This window comes from Myxocyprinus asiaticus, chromosome 4 (assembly GCF_019703515.2).
Source record: "Myxocyprinus asiaticus isolate MX2 ecotype Aquarium Trade chromosome 4, UBuf_Myxa_2, whole genome shotgun sequence".
Taxonomy (NCBI): Eukaryota; Metazoa; Chordata; class Actinopteri; order Cypriniformes; family Catostomidae; genus Myxocyprinus; species Myxocyprinus asiaticus.
This window is the reverse complement of record NC_059347.1, coordinates 53,014,004-53,038,293: the sequence shown is the minus strand read 5'-3', so window position 1 is coordinate 53,038,293 and position 24,290 is coordinate 53,014,004. Positions and strand designations below refer to the sequence as shown.

Below are 24,290 nucleotides of genomic sequence, written 5' to 3'. Positions count from 1 at the left end.
TAACCCATGCATTTAAAAGTAATTAACAGTAAAACAGTAACAGTAATCTGATTACAAGAATTTGAAATGTAATGTGCTACACTAATTTTGTACTAAAAAGTAATTAGATTACAGTAATCAATTACTTTGTAATCAGACTGAACCAACACTGCAAAGATGACACTACTAACTGCTTTACGTTAACCTACCTACAAATGCATTCTAAATAAAATAGCAATAAATATAAACAGCATTTGTGAATAAAATCATTTTACATCAGATGGACAGGAAAATTTGGGCGATTGCTGTTTTGTGTATTTTGCTCTTGCAGTCTGTGCTTATACAGTACATTATTAGGAGAGTATCACTCATTTTAGTGTTGGTACAGGGTGTAGTATCTGCTAAAGATTAAAGAGCTGAAATATTTGACAATGGACCATTGAATTATTGAAGATTAAATGTAATAAATTGATGTTACTATGTCACCTCATTAATGCAAAAACTGAAATTCCGTCATCATCTACAACCTCATAAAACTCTTTTAGACTAGTCTTACTTGTTAGTTGTCTAAAATTTTGGTCTTAACTTTTTCAGTCAGTTACATAAACACTTAGATTGGTCTAATTTAAGACCAAAATGTAAGACCCCCAGGCTAACTTTTGTTTACATTCTATGTTGCAATGAAAAATAACTGTCAGCTAACCCGGTGGGGGCTTTAGTTGAGCACTAAAAGGGGCTTGAGTTGAGACTTTGTAGAAGATTAGACTTCTATGATGGTAACAAAATTCCTTATGTTTTTTTTTGTTTGTTTTTTTTAATCCCCTTTTTCTCCCAATTTGGAATGCCCAGTTCCCACTACTTAGTAGGTCCTCGTGGTGGCGCGGTTACTCACCTCAATCCGGGTGGCGGAGGACAAGTCTCAGTTGCCTCCGCTTCTGAGACCGTCAATCCACGCATCTTATCACGTGGCTCGTTGTGCATTACACCTCAGAGACTCCGCATGTGGAGGCTCATGCTACTCTTCGCAATCCATGCACAACTTACCATGCGCCCCATTGAGAGCGAGAACCACTAATCGCGACCACGAGGAGATTACCCCATGTGACTCTACCCTCCCTAGCAACTGGGCCAATTTGGTTGCTTGGCTGGAGTCACTTAGCACACCCTGGATTCGAACTCGCGACTCCAGGGGTGGTAGTCAGCGTCAATACTCGCTGAGTATTTTTTTATTATTTGGGTTAAAATCACTAAATTTGTTCATTAGAATCAATTTTGAAGCATTGTATTCCTCTAATAAGCAAATATTTTCAGTGAATGTAAACTGTATTGAGCATCCATTGTCTGCCCTTTTTTTTAAGCAGTTCAGTGTCTTACTTTTCCCACAATGCAATGCGAATTAGACTGTCTTACTAAAGACAACTGTGAGCTTGTTTTATGCAACGGGCTTTCTGTGGCGTCTTTAGCTAGTCAGACTAATTGTTAGACGAAGTCTTAAGTTAACAGCTATGTTTATGCAACCGGCCCCTGCTGTCTGTCTTTTCTTACAATGAAAGTGGTGACTCAGGCTAACATTCTTCCTAACATCACCTTTTGTGTTCTGTGGAAGAAAGGAAGTCACAATGGTTTGGTACAACATGATGGTGATTCAATTCTGACAGAATTTTATGTAGGTAAACACATAAAATTCTAAATATATTTCAGACCAACGGAAAATAAAGTGTCTGGAGTAGAAGCTTTGCAGCATTACAAAAACAGAATGATTTTTCCATCCCAGAACTGCCTTTTCTGTTGTGGAAATGCACGGAACAGGGCCAGTGGAAAAGGTGTACAAGTAGTAGGTTGGGCAAATGGAGTGAAAAAGTACACAGCAAAAAGAGGAAAGGAGAAACATATTCAGTCTTAACTGACAAAGTGAAAAGGATAATAGCAATACTGAAGATGTGTGTTTGGTCTGGCGGGAGCACTGCTGGGAGCTGAAGCATGGTAATACAGATCAAGTGACAGCTCAGAGTCTCTCAAGTGAAGAACTGGCAGAATAGATGGTGAAACATGAATCTGGATCCAATAAAAGCCATGACAGACCAGAGCTCACACTTTCTGCCTCTCTGTAACCTGCTTCACTGCACAGATCACATATACGGTTTGACTTCAAGCGCCTCACCTAAAATGACCACTAGAAACTAAATTATTTAAACAAATATACATTTTTGCTTTTGCCTATTTTGGATAGAAATAAAGTGGAGAGTAAAAGGAAATTATTGGAAGAGAGAAACAAAATGGGATCTGGAGATGGTGCAGGTCAGCCGCATGAGCACAGCAGCACAACATGTATGGAGCATGCTTGAAAATCAATGCGACACTAACTATTCAAACAAACATTAAAGTGTCATGACATACTTTTTTTTTTTTTTATGTATTACTTTTAGTGCTTTAATTGCTTAAATTTTTTTTATCAGATTAATCACAAAATGCCGATTAATCAAATTAATCGCAATTAATCGCATATATAAATATTTGCTAAGAAAGCCCCCCAAAGAACAATGCCGGTAATTTATTATATAATGATTACATAATTATTAATACAATATATTATGAATATAATTCTAATAATTAAAATGCATTACATTATTGTGACAGAGGAGTAAGGCACTGATTAGACAAAACAAAAAGTAACCCTAGAAGGCAATATATTGTTTATTTCCATATTATTGAACATAAGCCTATCATAGGCCTACAGTCCACAGCAATTCATTTTGCAGTTGAATTTGTCAGTCATTCCGGGATAAATGTATTATAAGGGCTTTTCTAAGGAAGCATCATTGAGCACATTCATCAGACGGATACTTTGGTTGTGTCATAAACACAGCGATTTTTGGTCGCTATGTAGAGTAAAACTTATTATGAAACTTAGAAAAACACATCTCAACATACCAGCATTTAGAATTGCACTCCGTCCAGCTGTTTTTGAAAGCATTCTCATCATGTGCTGTCACTGATATTAAACAAGCCTATGGCTGTTACTCATTTGGAAGGCTGCATCCTCCGGATGTCGCATTTCTCGGCCGCATACATCAGGCTGTCTCGTTTCAGAAAAGCGAGTAGGACACTTCGAATGCAACCTTCGAATGTGACCTTCTTTCACAGGAATTAGGAGGATGCATGAGGTGTACCCTTCATGGCCAGTCACAACCCACAATTCTTTGCTTCAACGGAAATGTCTAAAAAAAAATAACGCCAATTTGCCCGTAAATATGATGTTCAAGCGCAAGTAATGTTAATTCCCAAGTTGAAGTACCTCAGTAGATGGGTGCAGAGTATATAATATGTATTATTATATTAATATATAATTAAAATAAAGTATTATTCTAAAAGTACACCTGTAAAATCTATTTTCTTTTCTCTTTACATCTTTATAACTCTCCTAAAATGTACCTCATACATTCCCTTCTCAAGGGACTTTGTTACCTTTTCACTCGAAACGCTCGCGCTTGTTAAAGAGTGCCGTGCTGTCGTAGCAACCATGTTACGTTCCATTTCCGTTTGTCCTACGAAGGCCGTCTCGTTTAAATGAGATTTGTTTAAAGGAGGACGCTCGGTATACTGCTGCCTTCAAAGGACGCATCCTACCTAGCACGCAGCCTTCGAAACAAGACACAGCCCGTTTGTTTTTTTGTCTGTACAGCTATGCATTGGCTAAACAGCTGGTGTTTTGCTTACTGCCCCCTGCTGAAAACACGTGGTACTTTAAGCTTGAATTACTCCTGTGTTGGGAATATTCCTTATAACTGTCTGGGGACATGATTAATTACATTATTTTTTTAACACATTATTTTTTAGATATTTAATTGCAATGAATTACCATGTTAAATCAACATCCCTAATTATATTTCCTTCTGTGAAGTTAGATTTTAATGTGTTTTTTTTTTTTTTTTTTATGCACCAAAACTAGTCATAATTTAGCAATTCAGCACTTTAGCAGTATTTTCCTTTAGGTGAAAATATATTGTGAAGTTATTTGTACCAAAAACAGAATTTAGTAAAACATGAGCATTTTCCATCCTGGTTTTGGAATTGCGTGTCCTTTAAACATAAATCAAAACACCCATTGTTATGCAACCCACTATAGGCACGTTGGAGAAAGAACTGCCATTGGCTAGTATATTTTTGTTTTTCCTTGACAGACTTTTGACAACATGTAATTGTAATGCAACTGAAAACTAAAAAAAGATATTAAGGAAACCAAGAAGGGGGCATCTATAGCATACTATAGTTTTGGCAAGTTGTTTAGGACTTTGTGCAAGACATGAGTCATTTTTCTAAAAATTATTTACAGACAGATTTTTTCACTTTTAACTGACTATATCACAATTCCAGTGGGTCAGAAGTTTTCATCCACTAAGTTAACTGTGCCTTTAAGCAGCTTGGAAAATTCCAGAAAATGATATCAAGCCTTTAGACAATTAGCTTCTGATAGGAGGTGTACTGAATTTGAGGTGTACCTGTGGATGTATTTTAAGGCCTACCTTTAAACTCATTGCCTCTTTGCTTGATATCATGGGAAAATCAAAAGAAATCAGCCAAGACCTCAGAAAAAAAATTGTGGACCTGCACAAGTCTGGTTCATCCTTGGGAGCAATTTCCAAATGCCTGAAGGTACCACGTTCGTCTGTACAAACAATACTGCGCAAGTATAAACACCATGGGACCATGCAGCCATCATACCACTCAGGAAGGAGAAGCATTCTGTCCCCTAGAGATGAACGTAGTTTGGTGCGAAAAGTGCAAATCAATCCCAGAACAACAGCAAAGGACCTTGTGAAGATGCTGGAGGAAACAGGTAGACAGGTATCTATATCTACAGTAAAACAAGTCCTATATCGAAATAACCTGAAAGGCTGCTCAGCAAGGAAGAAGCCACTGCTCCAAAACTACCATAAAAAAGCCAGACTACAGTTTGCAAGTGCACATGGGGACAAAGATCTTACTTTTTGGAGAAATGTCCTCTGGTCTGATGAAACAATAATTGAACTGTTTGGCCATAATGACCATTGTTATGTTTGAAGGAAAAAGGGTGAGGCTTGCAAGCCGAAGAACACCATCCCAACCGTGAAGCATGGGGGTGGCAGCATCATGTTGTGGGGGTGCTTTTCTGCAGAAGGGACTGGTGCACTTCACAAAATAGATGGCATCATGAAGAAGGAAAATTATGTGGATATATTGAAGCAACATCTCAAGACTTCAGCCAGGAAGTTAAAGCTCGGTTGCAAATGGGTCTTCCAAATGGACTATGACCCCAAGTATACCTCCAAAGTTGTGGCAAAATGGCTTAAGGACAACAAAGTCAAGGTATTGGAGTGGCCATCACAAAGCCCCGACCTCAATCCGATACAAAATTTGTGTGCAGAACTGAAAAAGCGTGTGCGAGCAAGGAGGCCTACAAACCAAACTTAGTTACACCAGTTCTGTCTGGAGGAATGGGCCAAAATTCCAGCAACTTATTGTGAGAAGTGTGTGGAAGTCTCCCCAAAACGTTTGACCCAAGTTAAACAATTTAAAGGCAATGCTACTAAATACTAACAAAGTGTATGTAAACTTCTGAACCACTGGGAATGTGATGAAAGAAAAATCATACTCTCCACTATTATTCTGACATTTCACATTCTTAAAATAAAATAGTGATCCTAACTGACCTAAAACAGGGAATGTTTTCTATGATTAAATGTCAGGAATTGTGAAAAACTAGGTTTAAATGTTGTTGGCTAAGGTGTATGTAAATTCTGACTTCAACTGTACATATATATATATATATATATATATATATATATATATATATATATATATATATATATATATATAGTTTTCATATACTGTATATGATTTCACACAATAGTATGCAAGATTGTACATTTTATTTTGCTTTTGATCCTTTTACTCACATTTAACTTGTGTACCAATGTACAAATTTCACATTCTATCAACTGATATCAAATGATGTCATGATGATACAAGCTGTTGTCACTGTTTGAAATTTTATACACATATTTAGCTAAATATTCACAACGTAGGAACCTAATAGAATATATAATTATATTATTAAAATAATAATTTAAGTGCTACTATATCAAAACTACATTACTATTCAAATAATTGCTAATCCCTTGCATGGATGTGTCACAAGCCTATTTGTTAAATTATTTAATATTTACAGTGTTTTCTGAAGTTAAAACATTTCACAATGTATGATTGTGCCTTTTAAATATTTATGTATTTACAAATTACACTTACTACATTACTACATTTTGTGACATGTTTGTTTATATGCACTTGTGTGATTTACATTGAGTTATATCACGGGTCTATTAAATGCTTGATTCTGATTGGTTTATGGACATTCTAAGGTGTGCAATTATTTTTCAAGTAAACGAACGGCTTTGAAGTAGTTCCAGGTCTTGACCACATTTCAGTTATTTCAAAAAGCCCTACAGGCTACCACAACAAAATAACCAATTAAAACAAAGACATTGGTTAAAGTAAATTAGTTAAGAACGTCATACAATGTCTGAAATATCCTACATTTAGTTCAGTTTTGGTTAAAAAGAGCCCTTGTGCTCTCACTCGTCTCACCCGCACTTACATACGCTCACACACATACATATGCATGCGCGCGCATGCACACACACGCGCACACGCACACACACACACACACACACACACACACACACACGCATATTGAGACTCGAGTTGCGACTAACAAATAGAGCTGCATTCTGTATTGATCAATACAGTTTCTATTATCCAAAATAACTTTTAATGTTTCAATGTATTTCGCCCTAATCAGCCTCATATAGCTATTGTGGAAAAAAGCACTGCGCTACCCCTCCCCCCTCTTTCGCTCTCACACAGACTCTCTTGTTAGCAAAGTCAGCACTCCCCCTAGACTCACTGCGATTGTAAACAGTTGTTTAGCAATAGAAATGCTATATATAAGAATGGCGAAACTCACTGCTGTGGAAACATACACTTTGGCAATTTGAAGAGATGTTGTTCCTGACAAGAGACACTATAAACACAGGCAATTCAACTCGCAATCTCTTTCAGTTTCTCTCTTTCTCTCGCTCACACACACACACACGCACTACCTTGTTACTCTAATGCCGAAAAGCAGCGCAACCTCAGTTGCTAGTTCTAAAGTGACGTTTTCGAACTAGCAACGAAGGCTTGAGCTGAACCAGAGCAAGATACACTTGATCAATACAACAGTTTCTACAGGTGCATCTCAATAAATTAGAATGTCGTGGAAAAGTTCATTTATTTCAGTAATTCAACTCAAATTGTGAAACTCATGTATTAAATAAATTCAATGCACACAGAATGAAGTAGTTTAAGTCTTTGGTTCTTTTAATTGTGATGATTTTGGCTCACATTTAACAAAAACCCACCAATTCACTATCTCAGAAAATTAGAATACATCATAAGACCAATAAAAAAAACATTTTTAGTGAATTGTTGGCCTTCTGGAAAGTATGTTAATTTACTGTATATGTACTCAATACTTGGTAGGGGCTCCTTTTGCTTTAATTACTGCCTCAATTCGGCGTGGCATGGAGGTGATCAGTTTGTGGCACTGCTGAGGTGGTATGGTATATTATCTGAAATATCTGTGGGAAACACCCTCCCCCTCCCCCTCTCTTTAGCTCCCACACACGTAGACACACAGACATTATAACTTGATTGGTAACTGTGGTATAAGCTGAATAATTGACTCTGCCCAGTGGAACTGTTTAAAAATAATGCACACCCGAGGTGTAACAGTCACTCAACTTCGTATCGTTACCGCATTATGGTCCGTCGTCAATTATTACTTACTTACATTGATATGTATAAAAAAACACTAAATTTGGTACTGTCTCTTTAAGGGAACGTTTGCTCCGTGAACAAAAGTTTACGGTTGAATGAGCGAAGCGCACATTAACGAGAGTGAAGTTGCACAGTTGTTTTTCCCTCATCTGTGCATTGTATGTTTAGAAATAATCTCTCTTTTTATATTTTTAATCACCAACTGACTGTAAATAACAGAAAGGATTTTAAAAGAGACATGAAATGAAAATGGGGTGCCTGGGTCTCATATTTAGATACAAAATACACTGAACGAAGCAAAAGGAAACTTTTACTTGTATAATGTGTATGACTTGCTTGTACAAATATTTATTGTAGCGTTCTCAAATTCAAAGTTTAACCAAACGAGTTGATGTCATTAAATGCAATGTCAATGCCATTTCACGGCTGAACTAAACACTGCAGCCAAATAAGGTAAATTGTCTTTAGGGTGCGCACTCACGAGATACAACACGCTGTAAAAAAGGCAAGGTTGAATCCAGCTCCTTAATTGTCAGCTTCTTATTCAGTAAAAGGATCACGACCAGTGATATATATATAGAACTGGATCACTGACGCAACATTAAACTTCCAGCAGGACATGAAGCCACCGGAAGTGTTCGAGCGGCCATATTGGTATGCCCAAACTGCCATAGAGCATCAATGACTGACAAAACACCCCCATTTCACCGTCTCCGACCTGCGGATAAGACAGTTGCATTTCGCCCTCTAGTGACAATCATGTTTAATTTTTATTTGATCGTTATGGATAATATTCGTTACGAGGGAGAAGACATATGTGGATCGCGATGTCAGAGCATTCACCAGCCCCGGTGTTCAGCCTATCAGTACAGCACAACGATCACCAAAGGAAGCGGCAAAACTGTCCACAAATTGTAATGTAAGTATGAAAAGCTCTCTTTCATCTCTCACATCCTCCATCTGTTCTGTAGGGTGAGCCAGTAAAGTGGATCCGGCACAGGTCTCCAGCAGAGAGCACTGACAGAACCCCACACTGCCCGTGAGGAGAGAGTCCGTCACTGTACTGCGGCCTTCAGACATATCCCACAAGCATACCTGCATGTCACGACCCTGACTGAAAACACACACAGACAGTCATTGTCACACATGCGATCACAAATTAATTAACTGAATTATTTTGATTTTCTTTAGGGAGAAAATGCGTGGAATGTGATTTGGACATGACACAGGCTGGATTTAAACACATTGGCACCAAGTCTCATTACGCCTGGACCGTGCAAACCGCTAGGCCACAGCTCTGACACATTCAAGCAACTTAACCATAACATGTTTTACTGAACCAATGGAAGTAAATAGAAGTGTTTATGTTCAGGAAACAGGATGTGATATACCTAATGAGGGTGTTGCTTTCATTGAAGGTCTGTAGCCAGATAACGGAGTTGCCAGCATGGCTTTCTAGAACATATTCTGCTCTCCTGGTGGTCAGGTTCCACACATGGATCGCACCTTTACCTGACCTAAAGCACAAGGACATCAATGTTATAGGATAGAGGCTGCCAAAAAAATAGGATATATAGTATATATACAGAAATGCAAAAATTATGAACCACAAAGCTATCCAGTAAACTTATCTGAATTTATTTATGCTAGTGATCTTGCAAACAGTTTGAATATTAACATGAAACTGGGCTGTGACTGCTAGTGTAGGACTAACAGTGAATCTGTGGCTTCCCTAAACCGTTCTTGCACTTAGGGTTTCACTTTTTTATGGTCCTACTTGTTGTATACTAACCCTGAGTACAGAAGTGGAGGCCCCTGTCCACTACAGCTGAAGTGCAGGGTGTTGACTGCAGCCCCTGAACCCCTCAGGATGTACAATGGGTCTGGAGGAGGGCGCGCCATCACCATCACATGGCAACTCCTAGGCGAGCAACATCAATGGTCTGTATACTGGAAACAAAAACATTACTCCTAACATTAAATATAAAATAATTTACTGCCTCCTTTTAAAAAACACAAAGAAATATGCACCATTATAGAAATTTAAGTTGATTCCAATAGCCCATAATTAAAGGAGTATTTCTGGTTCAATACAAGTTTCGCTCAATCGACAGCATTTGTGGCATAATGTTGATTACCAGACAAAAACACATTTAAACATGACATTTACCCCCCACAAGGGGCGGCTCCCGACACCCAAACATAAACAAAACTAACAATAGAGTTCAATAGGGAGCTGGGGGGTGGGGTCCTTGAGGCATGGCCTGGTGAGGCATGGCGTGGAGCAGGAGACCAGGGAGGCGCCGGTGGAGGGTTTGGTGGCGGCTCCAGAAAGGGAGCGGGGCCAGCAGTTTGGGGGGTGACCACAGGGCAGGGTTCAGGGTCAGGAGGCCTGGGAGGCAGCCACAGGGCAGGAACAGGGTCAGGAGGCCTGGGAGGCGGCCACAGGGCAGAGGAGACAGAGTTCTGGGCTGCGGCTGCTGGACAGGGTTCAGGAGGGAGTGGCTCAGAGGGCAGAGCCATGGAAGTCTCAGGGATTGGCCGTGACAAGGGAACAGTCTTAGTGGCTGTGAGCACAGGCAGTGGCAGGGTAACAGTCTCCATGGTCTTGAGCACAGACAGTGACGATGGAACGACCTCCATGGTCATGGGTACCGGCATTGACAGGAGAACGACCTCCGTGGTCGTGAACACTGCTGTGGAAGGCTCTGAGGGTGTAGGCGTGCCAGGCTCAGGGGTCATGGCAACTTAGCATGACGGGATAGGCGTGCAGACTTGGCAAGGCGGGTCTGACGTGGTGACATGGCAAGGCCGCTCGACTAGGCATGGCAGGTGTGGCAGCTTGGCTTGGCATGGCAGGCAGGACAGCATGGCATGACGAGGCAGACGTGGCTACATGGCATGACGTAGTAGATGTGGCAACATGGCATGACAAGGTAGATGTAGCAACATGGCAAGATAGGGCCTCTTGACTAGACATGGCAGGCATGGTAACATGGCATGACGTGGCAGACATGGCAACATGGCATGATGAGGCAGACATGGCGGCCAAGGCTTGCAACGCTGGCCCTGGGATGGTCGAGGCTTGCAACGCTGGCTCTGGGACGGATGCGGCTTCAAGAACTGGCTTGTTGAGCATGGCAGGCGTGGACGCTGGCTCGTGGAACATGGCAGGCGTGGACGCTGGCTCGTGGCAGGCGTGGACGCTGGCTCATGGACCGTGGCAGGCATGGATGCTGGCTCGTGGACCGTGGCAAGTGTGGACGCTGGCTCGTGGACCGTGGCAGGCGTGGATGCTGGCTCGTGGACCTTGAGAGGCGTGGATGCTGGCTCGTGGACCGTGGCAGGCATGGACGCTGGCTCGTGGACCTTGGCAGGCGTGCACGACTCAGATGTGGCAGCCATTGTGGGAGTGCTAAGTCCCTCATCAGCCACTCCCACAGTGAAAGACAAACCGCTCAGCACCAGGGTACTGTCCATCAACTCCGCCAAAGTCCATGTATACTTGACCAAGGACAAATGGCAAACATGAGGGCTTAAATAAATGGACATGGGTAACCACATGACATAGACAACCAATGACGAGACTAAACTAATGAACATGATAACAAGACAAAAAACAGGAACCAATAATAAAACAGAACTGATAATAAGATAACAAGACACATGAAACCAAATACTCACATGACAGGAACAAATGAGGGGAACAGGAAATCACATGACAAGGACACATGACCAGAAACAGGGACAGGAAATAAACTAATTTCAAATTAAAAGGCATGAAAACAAAACATGTGCAAACACACATTTAAATGTGACACTCATTAACACTGTAAATGTCAAAAGCCTGAGAGCACCGAAGTAGACAGAAAAAAGGTGTAATTTTTTTGTAACTCTCTTCTTTCGAGTTTGTAAAAGCTCTTACTCAATACATCATAAATCAAAAGCAAGACAGCTTAATTACTGTAAACAGACTAGATTTAGCCGTTTTTTTATTTTTATTTTTATCAGCAGGTTACAAAGGTTGTCAATGCGTGCAGAGAGAGAGAGAGAGAGCAAACGGTTCTGTCTGCTGCAGGGAGGGCCACTGTGGAGATGCAACAGACCACGAAAATCCAGACGGAAATAAGATGTCAGTGTTGATTCTCAAGACAACTTGCGACACTGATGTGGTTTGCAACCAGTTAGACTGCAACACAAAAAAAGAAATTCAATATAAAATCTCATAAAAGGAATAGTCCATCCAAAAATAAATATTCTGTCATTATCCACTCTCACTCAAGTTGTTCCAAAACCCTTAAGGGCTGTTCAGACTGAAAAAAAAGCAAGAACGCTAGCCACACATAACAGAACATGGGTATCTCAAGATGTGCTTTTAAAAGTTGAGGTTCTTTTTTGCCAGACACAGCATCAACTTCATGCAGCAACAGCAAGACACACCGCAGTGGTCAAAGAGGTCTATCTGAACATGTTCGGTGTGAACGGCCCCTTATGCTGTTATTGTTTCTGATATTGTTTCAATCTTCATGCAGCTTTCAAATCTCATAAGTGTCTACATATTTTGGGGTGACTGTTCATTTAAAACTGCTTCTAATGTTTAACTTTGAAGAGGACTTTAAACTGTACAAAAAACACACACAAAAAAAAAAAACACCACAGGACAACAAAAATTACCACTTGCTCAGAGACAGAGCAGGTTTTCTACTTTGAGTGGTGACTGATATTGCTGATTTGAGATATGGAAGTCACCGGTTAATGAAGACCCCTTGTGCTCAGTGTCATTTCTGCTCACCTCTGCCCCTCGCGCTGAAACCGGAGCCACCGGTATTTTGGGGGAGCTCATTTTGGAAGGTTAGTGGTTAAATTGTGCATGTTAATCTGTCAAGCGGAGATTCTTCACTGCCCTACCTTCCTAATAAAGAGTCAAGCCCTCTGCCGCCCCATACTAGCTCCTCACAAAGAGGACAGTCACTAAACGCCCCTCTACCTTCTTCCAGGAGAGCGGGGAGGGAGGTAGTGGGATTAGAACCCGTAACTATCAGTCGCCATCAGGCCTGTATAGGAGCCAGACCCTGTCTACTGCACATAAAGGGGCTGAAATTAAACTTTACGTTCGGATAACTGTCTGAATAATTGTCCATATCTCTACGTGTCCGTTTGCTTTACGGCAAACCTTAAACTGATTAAAGTGCCATTTACCTTTTCGGTGCTCTTAGAAATGTTCGGAAATGGCAAGAGTTGTTGTTTCCTGTCCTTAAAGTGTGTGCAAGGGTTGCAGAGTGCTCTGTCGGATGAGTGTGTGTGTGTGTGTGACAGCAAGGTTTTTCTTCAGTTTAAAGAGGATTAACATGCCCTTATTGTAAAACTCACAGCACCAGGGCTGCTTGACACACAGGTCTGGAAATGCATGTTCTCGTTGTGCAAACAGAATGCATCAAAACATTTCTCTGCCAGTCAAAGATGTGGAGATATAGATGTAGGCACAGAGTAGTAACACAGGCTGAGGAACTAGAAGGAAAGACTCAATCTTTGCTGCATACTCAGGGCAACTTTTTTCCCAGTAACTTTTGATTAACAGAGATGGTAAAGAAAGCATATTAGTGGGGTAAAGATTGGACATAGGGTCTGGACACAATTTAAGTCGGATTTGAACCTGTTCCCCCTCATGACCTTCATGGCTCAACATGTCTAGAGCATGAGCGCTACCCACTAAGCCATGGCTCTAACACCAGAGCCACTATTTTTTATATTATGGATTTTAACTGTTCCAGTCACACCAAACTGAACTTACAGGGATTCAAAATCAACACAGAATATGCAAAAAGTCAATTGATTTTGTCTGACCTGGATCATAAGTCACCAGTTTAGGACAGTCACAATGGCGACCACAACTTTTAACTAGCCCATTTTCAAGTGACCCACAAAAACCCCTTTTCAGGTTTGCAAAGGGTTGAGACAACAAAAAATCTTTAAACAAGCAAAACAAACCACTGGCAGGTTATCACTCAGCCTTGTTTAGCACAACCTTCAAAGGAGGCAAAACAGCTGTCATCAGTTTCTAGTGGGGGGGGGTCAATTTTCAGACATTTTCATAATCGTTTGTCGTGGAAATAAGCAATCAATTTGTCTAATTATCGCTAACGTTAATACCTCAAAACGCAGATGGAGGACTCCAAATAATTCATCAGAAACGCATGTATTGGCATTTACCACTTAAAATATTCTTAGTTCAATGTATTTTAATACATTTAGGCTATGTTTAGTACGTATTTAATTACTGTTAATAATAACATCTATACCAGATACATATTTGAGTTCATTTAAACTTAACATCATGGATCATGGGATATTCTGACTTTTTTTTATTTTAAAATAAGTCAAATTACGGGGGCCTGGGTAGCTCAGTGGTAAAATACGCTGGCTACCACCCCTGGAGTTCGCTAGTTCGCTAGTTCGAATCCCAGGGTGTGCTGAGTGACTCCAGCCAGGTCTCCTAAGCAACCAAATTGGCCCGGTTGCTATGGAGGGTAGAGTCACATGGGGTAACCTCCCTGTGGTCGCTATAATGTGGTTTGTTCTCGGTGGGGTGCATGGTGAATTGAGCGTGATTGCCGCGGTGGATGGTGTGAAGCCTCCACACGCGCTATGTCTCCGTGGCAACGCGCTCAACAAGCCACGTGATAAGATGCGCGGGTTGACTGTCTCAGACGCTGAGGCAACTGGGATTTGTCCTCCGCCACCCGGACTGAGGCAAATCACTATGCGACCACGAGGACTTAGAGCGCATTGGGAATTGGGCATTCCAAATTGGGAGAAAAAGGGGAAAAATCCAAAAAAAATAAAAAAAAAGTCAAATCATAACACGTTGTGTAATCACAGTACATAACATACTGCTTCTCTGGTAATGGTGAGATGTTAGGTGAACGTACCTTTGTGCTCTTCCGGCGATCACTAACATAATTGTAGGCTGGGACGAGGAGACTGGCAGATTAAGTGCTTTTTGTAATCTCGTACTTTAACAAGCCATCACGGTGTATGCAGAAAACAAAGTTGATTTATAGAGTAACACTGATTACACTGAGCCTGATTCTTTACAAGAGAGTAAGTGACAGACGCACGTCTGTGTGGTTTTTATTCTGTGTTGCGCACGTGACATACAATGCGCAAAAGGCAGTGCACCCTCTAGCGGCCGTTGACTGTCTTTTCAACGTCTACTGGAAAGATTACTGAACACATTTGTTCTGAAATTGATTAATCAATGACCGATAACCTTAATCGACCATCGATTAATCATTTACATCCCTAATCGCAACACATCTATGATAATGAAAAATCAGTGCATCTGTTATATTTTTTGTTTTTGTTTTAATATAATGCCTGATGCCTTAAAAATTCATTTCTTATCCAAAATAATTTGATTTACAATAAGGCTGGGTAAAAATCGAAATTTACAATAGATCACGATATTCATTTTAACAATCCCGATCTCAGAGCTCAAGCCAGTGTAGTGTCCTTCCATTATAGAAAGAACGCCAAATCCATTTAGCTTAATGCGTTCTGGAACTATATGAACTTGAGAAATGGGTAGTTGATGTGAATAGACATTTGCCTATTTTCAATAATAAGGTATACCGTGATACTTAACACAATATTGTTATCATGAGCACTTAAAAATACAGTGATAGATAACTTATTAACCAAATTGTTTAGATTTTTCTGAATGCACTGTAGCTTTTCCATCAGTAAATTAACATTTCCAACACTCTAACTCTTACAGTGATAGGAATAAATACCAAATTACTAGGAAACTCTAAAATGCATGTCTCTTTTTCAATTAAACTTTTCCCTCAAAATATTATCACTGTTACTTGTTCATTTGCAATAGAAATAAACCGTAATAAATTAGATAAATGCAAAATAGAAGCATTGGACTCTTGAAAGCCACCATGTCTCTTTGATCTTTGCAAAATCATTTTCTTTGTGATCATTTAATTAAAAAAGTATCTAAATTTAAGTAATTAACAAGTAACTTAATTCTTGTAATTAATAACAACAAGTTTCTTTATCTTTTAACCCGTTTTGTAATTCAATAAAATACAGAATACCGTATACCGTGATAAATGCCTTAGCAATTATCGTGATATGAAAATTTGATAGTCACATACCTACTTGTTAATCAAATCATATCAAGAAATCTGTATCGATCCCAGCCCTAATTCACAACCTAGTTTCAGTTGTAAAAAAAAACAACAAAAAAACAGATCCCAGATTTTTTTTAATTATTATGAATTGTATTGTTGTCAGACCAAATATTTACACCCAAACTGGTATGCAACCAGTAATAACTGATGTGGTTTTGAATGTCTAATTGGAAACACCACGAACATGACGGTCTTAAATTTACAGCCAATGGCAGAAATAAAACGAGAATGCCCATTTCTTCTGATGGAATGATGAAGAAGAGAGAGAGAGAGAGAGAGAGAGTTTGAGTTCTCTCTCTGTGTAACAGATAAGACAGCTCCAGTAATCTGACTCTAAGACTTGGGATAAAGGCAGTTTGTCTCTTCTTGGGCCTTCTGTCAACACCTGCTTGGTAATTAGGCCTAATTATGAGAGAGAGTTCGCTTCCCCTTCATGTTATTAAATAAGCAGCAGCCACGTCAGCCAGGTATCTCTCAACACAGGCAAAGGGCTGGCGACCTTCAGATCAAACACGGGCTCTATCTGTGCCCCTTGCGCTGCGACTTATACCGGCGGAGGGGGAGCAGAAGTCATTTTAATGTGGGCTTCAAAGATCGAGGATAGGCTGTCTGCATTCCTCTCCTCCCCTGCGCTTTGGAGTCCGTGAAGCCAGTGATGGGCAGCCACACACCTCTGCCCAAGCCACTGTCATATGCTGCCATTCATAAATAAGCCCCAATAAGATCCTGGAGATTGTGGGAATATAGAATGTCATAACTGCTGCCAACGTGAACGTCATCGCTGAAGTATTACACGAGCAGAAAATCATGGGAGATGTGAAAACGGCAGAAAAAAAAAAAAGGTTTATCACTCTGTGTTTTACAAATGTTGCTAAGGTAAGCAACACTTTTACAACCGCCCATTCAGGTACTTAAGGGGATAAAAAAGAAAAATCTGTCTCACCCTCATGTTGTTCCAAACCTGTATAACTTTCTTTTTTCCGTGGAACAGAAAAGGAGATATTTGGCACACTGTTAGACTCCAAGTCACCTTTCACTTTAACTGCATCTTTTTTCCATCCAATGAAAGTGGATAGTGAGTATTGACTGAGGCAAACTGACTGAGTACTTGACATGATTTCAATTTTCAGATGAACTATCCCTTTAAAGGTGCACTGAGAAACATTTTGCTCATGTCATCTTGGCCTTACAGTGACACCTAGTGGTGTGGATGTAGCATCATTCAAAATTAATAGTTTTCAGTTACAGAATTTCAGCCATATTAGAAATTCACTATTCACAATCATCCATGATTAATTTAATCCAAGAGTGAAAGTGTCCAATAACAAGATGGTTACTGAGATTAAGCGAGTAGTATTCAGCTGGTCATGTGATTCTAAAATGGCTGCCCCCATGAGGGTGCCCCTGTCCCATGTAGAATAAAACAGCTTTCATAAGGTTATTGATATGACTAGAGTAGGGCTGAAACCAAGGGCGTAGATTCCGGGGGATGGGGGGAGGTAACCCCCCCCCCCAATAATCAAAACCAACAAGCCCGGCTGAGGCACACTCGGTCACGGGGACACTAGTCCCTCAAGCGCGCACGCTTAATGCAGCTAGATTATAACGTGATGGCTTGTGACTTATTAAATCATAATATATGTGTCACTGTGCAATTCATATCATGAAGAAAATTGGCAATAGGCAGCTTTATTAATAAGACAGAGTTTTTTTTTTTTTTGTGAGTTAAAGATGGATTGAAGTGAACAGAAAGGTGAGAGAGAGTAGTCTTCACCCCATTATACACTGCAACAAATTTGTTTTGGCTTGTTTTCCAATATAAATATCTAAAACTCCTTTAAAAAAAGATTTATTTACCTGAGAAACAGCATTTAAGATATTTAGACTTGCTTTTAGAGAATAGATCTTGTATTCAAGTACATTTTGTCTTTACTGCACTCGCAGAAGTATAACCAAGTGAAAAAATACACTTATACAAAATACACTTATATTTAAGATACATTCTCTTAAAGCAAGTCTAAATATCTTATAAACTCAGCAAAAAAAGAAACATCCTCTCACTTTCAACTGCTTTTATTTTCAGCAAATTTAACATGTGTAAATATTTGTATGAACATAAAAAGATTCAACAACTAAGACATAAACTGAACAAGTTTCACAGACATGTGACTAACAGAAATGGAATAATGAGTCCCTGAACAAAGGGGGGGGTCAAAATCAAAAGTAACAGTCAGTATCTGGTGTGGCCACCAGCTGCATTGAGTACTGCAGTGCATCTCCTCCTCATGGACTGCACCAGATTTGACAGTTCTTGCTGTGAGATGTTACCCCACTCTTCCACCAAGGCACTTGCAATTTCCCGGACATTTCTGGGGGGAATGGCCCTAGCCCTCACCCTCCAATCCAACAGGTCCCAGACGTGCTCAATGGGATTGAGATCCGGGCTCTTCGCTGGCCATGGCAGAACACTGACATTCCTGTCTTGCAGGAAACCACGCACAGAATGAGCAGTATGGCTGGTGGCATTGTCATGCTGGAGGGTCATGTCAGGATGAGCCTGCAGAAGGGGTACCACATGAGGGAGGAGATTGTCTTCCCTGTAACGTACAGCATTGAGACTGCCTGCACTGACAACAAGCTCAGTCCGATGATGCTGTGACACACCGCCCCAGACCATGACGGAACCTCCACCTCCAAATCGATCCCGCTCCAGGATTCAGGCCTCAGTGTAATGCTCATTCCTTCGATAAACGCGAGTCCGACCATCACCCCTGGTGAGACAAAACCGCGACTCGTCAGTGAAGAGCACTTTTTACCAGTCCTGTATGATCCAGCGAAGGTGGGTTTGTGCCCATGGGCGACGTTGTTGTCGGTGATGTATGGTAAGGACCTGCCTTGCATCAGGCCTACAAGCCCTCAGTCCAGCCTCTCTCAGCCATTTGCAGACAGTCTGAGCACCGATGGAGGGATTGTGTGATCCTGGTGTATCTCGGGCAGTTGTTGTTGCCATCCTGTACCTGTCCCGCAGGTGTGATATTCGGATATACTGATCCTGTGCATGTGTTGTTACACATGGTCTGCCACTGCGAGGACGATCAGCTGTCTTTCCAGTCATCCTGTAGCGCTGTCTTAGGCGTCTCACGGTACGGACATTGCAATTTATTGCCCTGGCCACATCTGCAGTCCTCATGCCTCCACGCAGCATGCATAAGGCATGTTCACGCAGATGAGCAGGGACCCTGGGCATCTTTCTTTTGGTGTTTTTCAGAGTCAGTAGAAAGGTCTCTTTGGGGTCCTAAGTTTTTATAACTATGACCTTAATTGCCTACCATCTGTAAGCTGTTAGTGTCTTAATGACTGTTCCACAGGTGCATGTTCATTAACTGTTTATGGTTCATTGAACAAGCATGGAAAACATTGTTTAAACCCTTTACAATAATATATGTAAAGTTATTTGGATTTTTACAAAATCATCTTTAAAATACAGTGTCCTGAAAAAGGGACGTTTCTTTTTTTTGCTGAGTTTATGTTGCTTCTCAAGTAAATGTATCTTGTTTTAAGGGTATTTAGACCATTTTAAATGGAAAACAAGACAAAAACACTTGATAACAAAAGTTGCAGTGAGTTTCTTTACTGAATTAAACTTAATAAAAAGTATTTTTTTCCCCCTTTTAATTCAGTGAATGTCATTTAGGGGTATTTTTAAAAGATGATTTTGTCCTCTTTATTGTTAGTAAGCATGTTTAATACAACCTTTTAAGTCAAGGCACAAGCTGAAGTTAAGAGCTAATGATTAATCGTTGCAATTATCGCCGAATATTCGTTCTAATCGTTAGATTAATCGATTATCAAAATAATTGTTAGTTGCAGCCCTAGACAAGAGTCCTCATCTCATGTGAGTGGTCACGACTTGTAAAATATGTTTCAAAATTACAATTAAATAAAACTTTTTTAATGGGGGAAAAAAAATTAGTGAGTGCACCTTTAAAGGTTAGGGATTTTTCTCCTAACCACAAGTATTAACCTTTAATGTGCAGGCCTAACTCATCCTACATTCTGAGCTATAAGCATGATACTCAAATAGTGCGACTTGGTGATGAGAGGTGTGCCACTATTTTTCAATATGATCATGCTTCCGATTTTAACCTGACGGGCAGTTAGAGAGGAATATTCCAGGTTCAGTAGACCATTTCAAGTTTATGGAAGTGACGTTTTTTGTTCCTTGAACATTTCCTGCTAGTTGTGCATTCATAACGGGATAAATCACCTTCCGAAGGGCGCTTTGAAGGGAGAACAATCATGATAGTCATGCTGTAAGATCGTTTCAAACAGAATTTCCCATAAAAATGACTTAAAAGTTGAGTTCCAAATGACCCTTATTTTTGAGCCCCATACCTTTTAGCCTTTCAAATTTTCACAGTGGATGGTAAAGTCTTCAAAGTGCATTGTGATGATTACTTCTGAATGGAATGCATCCTCATTTCAAAACAACAGTGCGAGGAGCTTCATTCATAGTGACTTTAACACGATTACTCAGCTCCGCAAGTCATTTACTTTGACATTTAGTCATTTAGCAGACGCTTTTATCCAGAACATAGAGACAAGAAAAGTATTTTAATCATTAAAAAAAGAAATCCTTAACTTGCCCGCGGGTCGTGCTGACAGAAAAAGCTTCATTAAATGGCTTCAATGATTATAACCAGAGATTATTTAGGAGAGACAGATCACTTCTATTAAAATGAATGGGAGACACTGGAGCGCCTAACGGTCAACAGATGTAGAAAGCAAGTCCCGCCTTACAGGTAAATGAGCCAATCACCTTTTAGATACAGACATAATCTTTCAATCAACTCGAGAACCGTTTTTAAAGGATTTAAATTGCCGTTTAGGATTTAAAACCTGTACTTTAATGATACTGGAAGTGATGCAGGAAAACTTGTAGTCAAATTCCTTGTTATTGTTTACATGCTTGAAATGGCCTATACAAGTTAACCTCTATCGACAGCATTTGTGGCATAATGTTGATTACCACAAAAAAATATTTCCCCTAGCAACGCCCTAGCATTGTGGTGGCAAGTTTTTAACATGCAAACACCACTTATATATTCTTCTAGTATATGTAAAAAGCTCATTTGGAAATGTTTAAAAATGTTCCTCGGTAAAACATCAATGAATCCTTATTAACAGAATGAAGGACAGCAGAGAGGGAGTAGATTCATTTTGAAAGCCACGGGGAGGTACTGTAGCCGGTACTCTCCGGTTTTCATGATTTCATACCTCTACAATTAGTCATTCTTTTTCTTCATTCTTATCTCAGCTTCCCCCATCTCCCTCTCTCTGACATTTCCACCTCACTGAACACAGCACTCACATAATCATTAGTCAGCGTTTCTAACCCAGTTTACACACGACCCCCCAATGCCAAAAAAAAAAAAAAAAAAGAGGCAAATTCTCCCGTAGAGGAAGCAAATGTGGCGAACAGACCTGTAGGTCCATTCTAAAGCTCAGTTAAACAAACAGATGAGGAAGTGAGGGGTACACACGCCCTTTATTGTGCTGCTGTGCATTAGTAAAGGAAAAAGGAGGGGGTATCTGGACTGGAAAAACAGCTCTGTGGAAGATCGAGAGCTGATGTCAGACACAAGTGTTTCCACACCCACTGTCACCCTGTCACTCAGACTGACGAATCTGAGCGACTGGCTGCATTGTTCCCATCCATGGCGTGAATGCCACACTAAGGCTGAGACAGATAAGGGCAGAATGCATAGCTGCTCTTAGTGTGGGTGTGTGCGTGGGTGATGGTGGCCACTTTGTCATTGCATCCTGACTTAAGGGTTTTTTGTGCTGATTACTAAAGAGGCCTGCAGGTAATGCTCATTTATCAGTGGACGTTACCACCTGTTTCCTTCCAGCAGTGTATGACAAGATGCAGGTTTACTGGACGGAACGCAGACAGGTTCATGTCCACTGCTCTGACGGCACTTGGACAGTTAAGTCAAATTAAAATGTATTAAAAAATAAAAATAAAATTGCAAACAAATGATGCTACATCTTTTATGAAAACTAAAATCTTTGGCAATTTTTGCACTGTTTGACAATCACAAAGTGTCGAATCTAAATTTCAATGATCTTTAGTTATTTAATTATTTTAAACATGACAATTTTTTTGCAGAATTTTCAGCTTGAAATGTGTGCTTGTGGTATCTTTCATATAAATAAATGCCACTTGTTTTGTGGTCTAATCTATCTAATGACGTTCATACATTTTTTATGTGTGGCTTAAAGGTGCACTCAGTGATTCCTGAGAAACACTGTTGATATTCAAACTCAACTGCCAAAACAAACACACCCCTCCCTTCAGTGCTCTTTTGGAAGCTCCGCCCCCCCAAATTCGTGCATGCAAATTCATTCCTTTTACCTCTCGGAGGTCTCTCTACCGCTGAAAAGCCTCGCCGATGTTGACACGGCTCCTAGCCCTCGACTTATCATAATCCTTTTTTAGTTTATAATCGTCTGACCTTTTCCTCTTGGTCTGTTTCTCAGCCATTTGTCCTCCTTGGTGTATAGAAAGTTTGCATCAGCCAGATTTGCCGTCGCTCTTCTAATGAATTTCCCACTCGCTCTGTCCCCACCCCCCATCCTGTGCACGTGCAAGAACCACCCCCTGTTGCTGATTGGCTGGAGTAGTGTTGTGTGGATCGGTCTGTTCCACTTTGTGTTTGTCCCATTTACAGAGCCAGGGATGTGCACAAATACTAGATTATTTTTCAGCCCACCCACAGAAATGACAGCTAGCAAACTGTGAGATATTAGCAGAATTTGAAAAGTGTATTGGATTAGAATTACTGAGTGCACCTTAAAGTTTCCAAAGAAAAAACTTTCTAAAACCACTGAATGCACAAATACAAGAGGGTTTATTATTCTAAAAACGGTACACCAATGGCACAGAAACCTTATAATAAATGTACCTTGACTTAAACATCAATAATAATTTGCATATTAATGCAGATCAACATTATGGACTATATATAGCAACTATGCTACCCATTCAATCCATGCAAAACAGATTGCTGATCTATTCCTAAATATGTGGCTGGCGGCATGGCAGCAGTAGATTTACAGTCTGTGTTGACAGGAGCGATAAACCCTTGACAGCTTCATCCCAATACACGAGCTCCACGTAGAATACTACACTCTCTGCACACACTGCTGCATAAACACAACTAAAGCATTAAGAGTCACACAATAACGCGCACAACGACATACAACAATATGCGAATATTTTCCATTAAATGATAAGGGTAAAACATATACATTAAGCGAATGTGATTGTAGTACCTGAATAAACGGCGGCACGGCACGTGTGGGGATGAAATAAAAACATGCGACAATGAACTTGAAAAGCCCCCGTGCCGGAGGAGAGGTGTCTTCGGCGCTGCCTGATATATTTTCTTCTTTTATTCCAGACATTATTAACCTGATAAGTAGTCAGTCGTGAGCGCTTTTCTTTCTCTGTTTCTTTCACAGTTTGAAAGTAGAACAAAATAAAACAACAACAACAAAAGAGTGAAAATTAGATTAAAGAAACACCATGGTTATGTTTTAATTAGCCAATATCATAGTAATTTGATACATATAAGGTAGCCTACTGAACATTAGCATTTTTCTGTACAATGGATTTTACATGGTATCCGAAGGTACACCCTGATGGCACCTGTACGTCTATGAGATGTAGGTTTAAGAGCATTTCACCTGAAAGCATGGCATTTTAATTAACATCCCTTACAAGAATCTAGAGTTCTGGCAGCCTTGCCACAAATTTGCCACTCATTATTTTCACATGCACGTGAGCTTGTGATTTGCCGCCAATTATTGCCAGAAGTTTGCAGCTCTGGTGAACCTGCATCAGACCTTTGGCAACAATGGACAGTTTGCAGCTGCTGGCAAACACTTATCTGGCAAACCTGTGTCAACAATGAAGAGTTTGCTGCAAAGCTTATTTGCATGTTAGCTTTTTGACAAATTAGCGGAAGGTTTTCCACAGGGTTTAGCCAGAACTCTCGATTTTTGTAAGGGATCTGCTTAACATATTATAAGAAAATATAAGATTTTCAAACATTCTCAGTCATGAATGTCTCAAAGACATCTGCTGAATATCTTATTGACATCTGAGAGGAAACATCCTATAAACGTGTTGCAGATGAACAAACAACCTAAAAAATTGTACGTGTTCCAGATGTAAACACAAATAAA

At 40.2% G+C, this 24,290-nt stretch overlaps 1 protein-coding gene across 4 annotated transcripts in view; it reads right to left on the bottom strand.

The window, feature by feature from the left end:
• The window catches only part of LOC127440235 (guanine nucleotide-binding protein subunit beta-like protein 1), a 65,583-nt gene extending 42,145 nt beyond the window's left edge, over positions 1-23,438 (bottom strand). For 2 of the 4 annotated variants that reach the window (XM_051696736.1, XM_051696739.1), the window contains exons 1-5: positions 23,376-23,405; positions 11,898-12,025; positions 9,629-9,786; positions 9,228-9,353; positions 8,788-8,950 (exon numbers count right to left, since the gene is read on the bottom strand). In XM_051696736.1, coding sequence (XP_051552696.1) covers positions 8,788-8,950; positions 9,228-9,353; positions 9,629-9,744 — 405 coding nt within the window. In that variant the 5' untranslated portion in view covers positions 9,745-9,786; positions 11,898-12,025; positions 23,376-23,405. Of the gene's footprint in view, positions 1-8,787; positions 8,951-9,227; positions 9,354-9,628; positions 9,808-11,897; positions 12,026-23,375 lie in introns of all 4 variants that reach the window. The other 2 variants (XM_051696737.1, XM_051696738.1) reach the window with 2 other exon arrangements.
• Between the last annotated feature and the right edge of the window lie 852 nt (positions 23,439-24,290).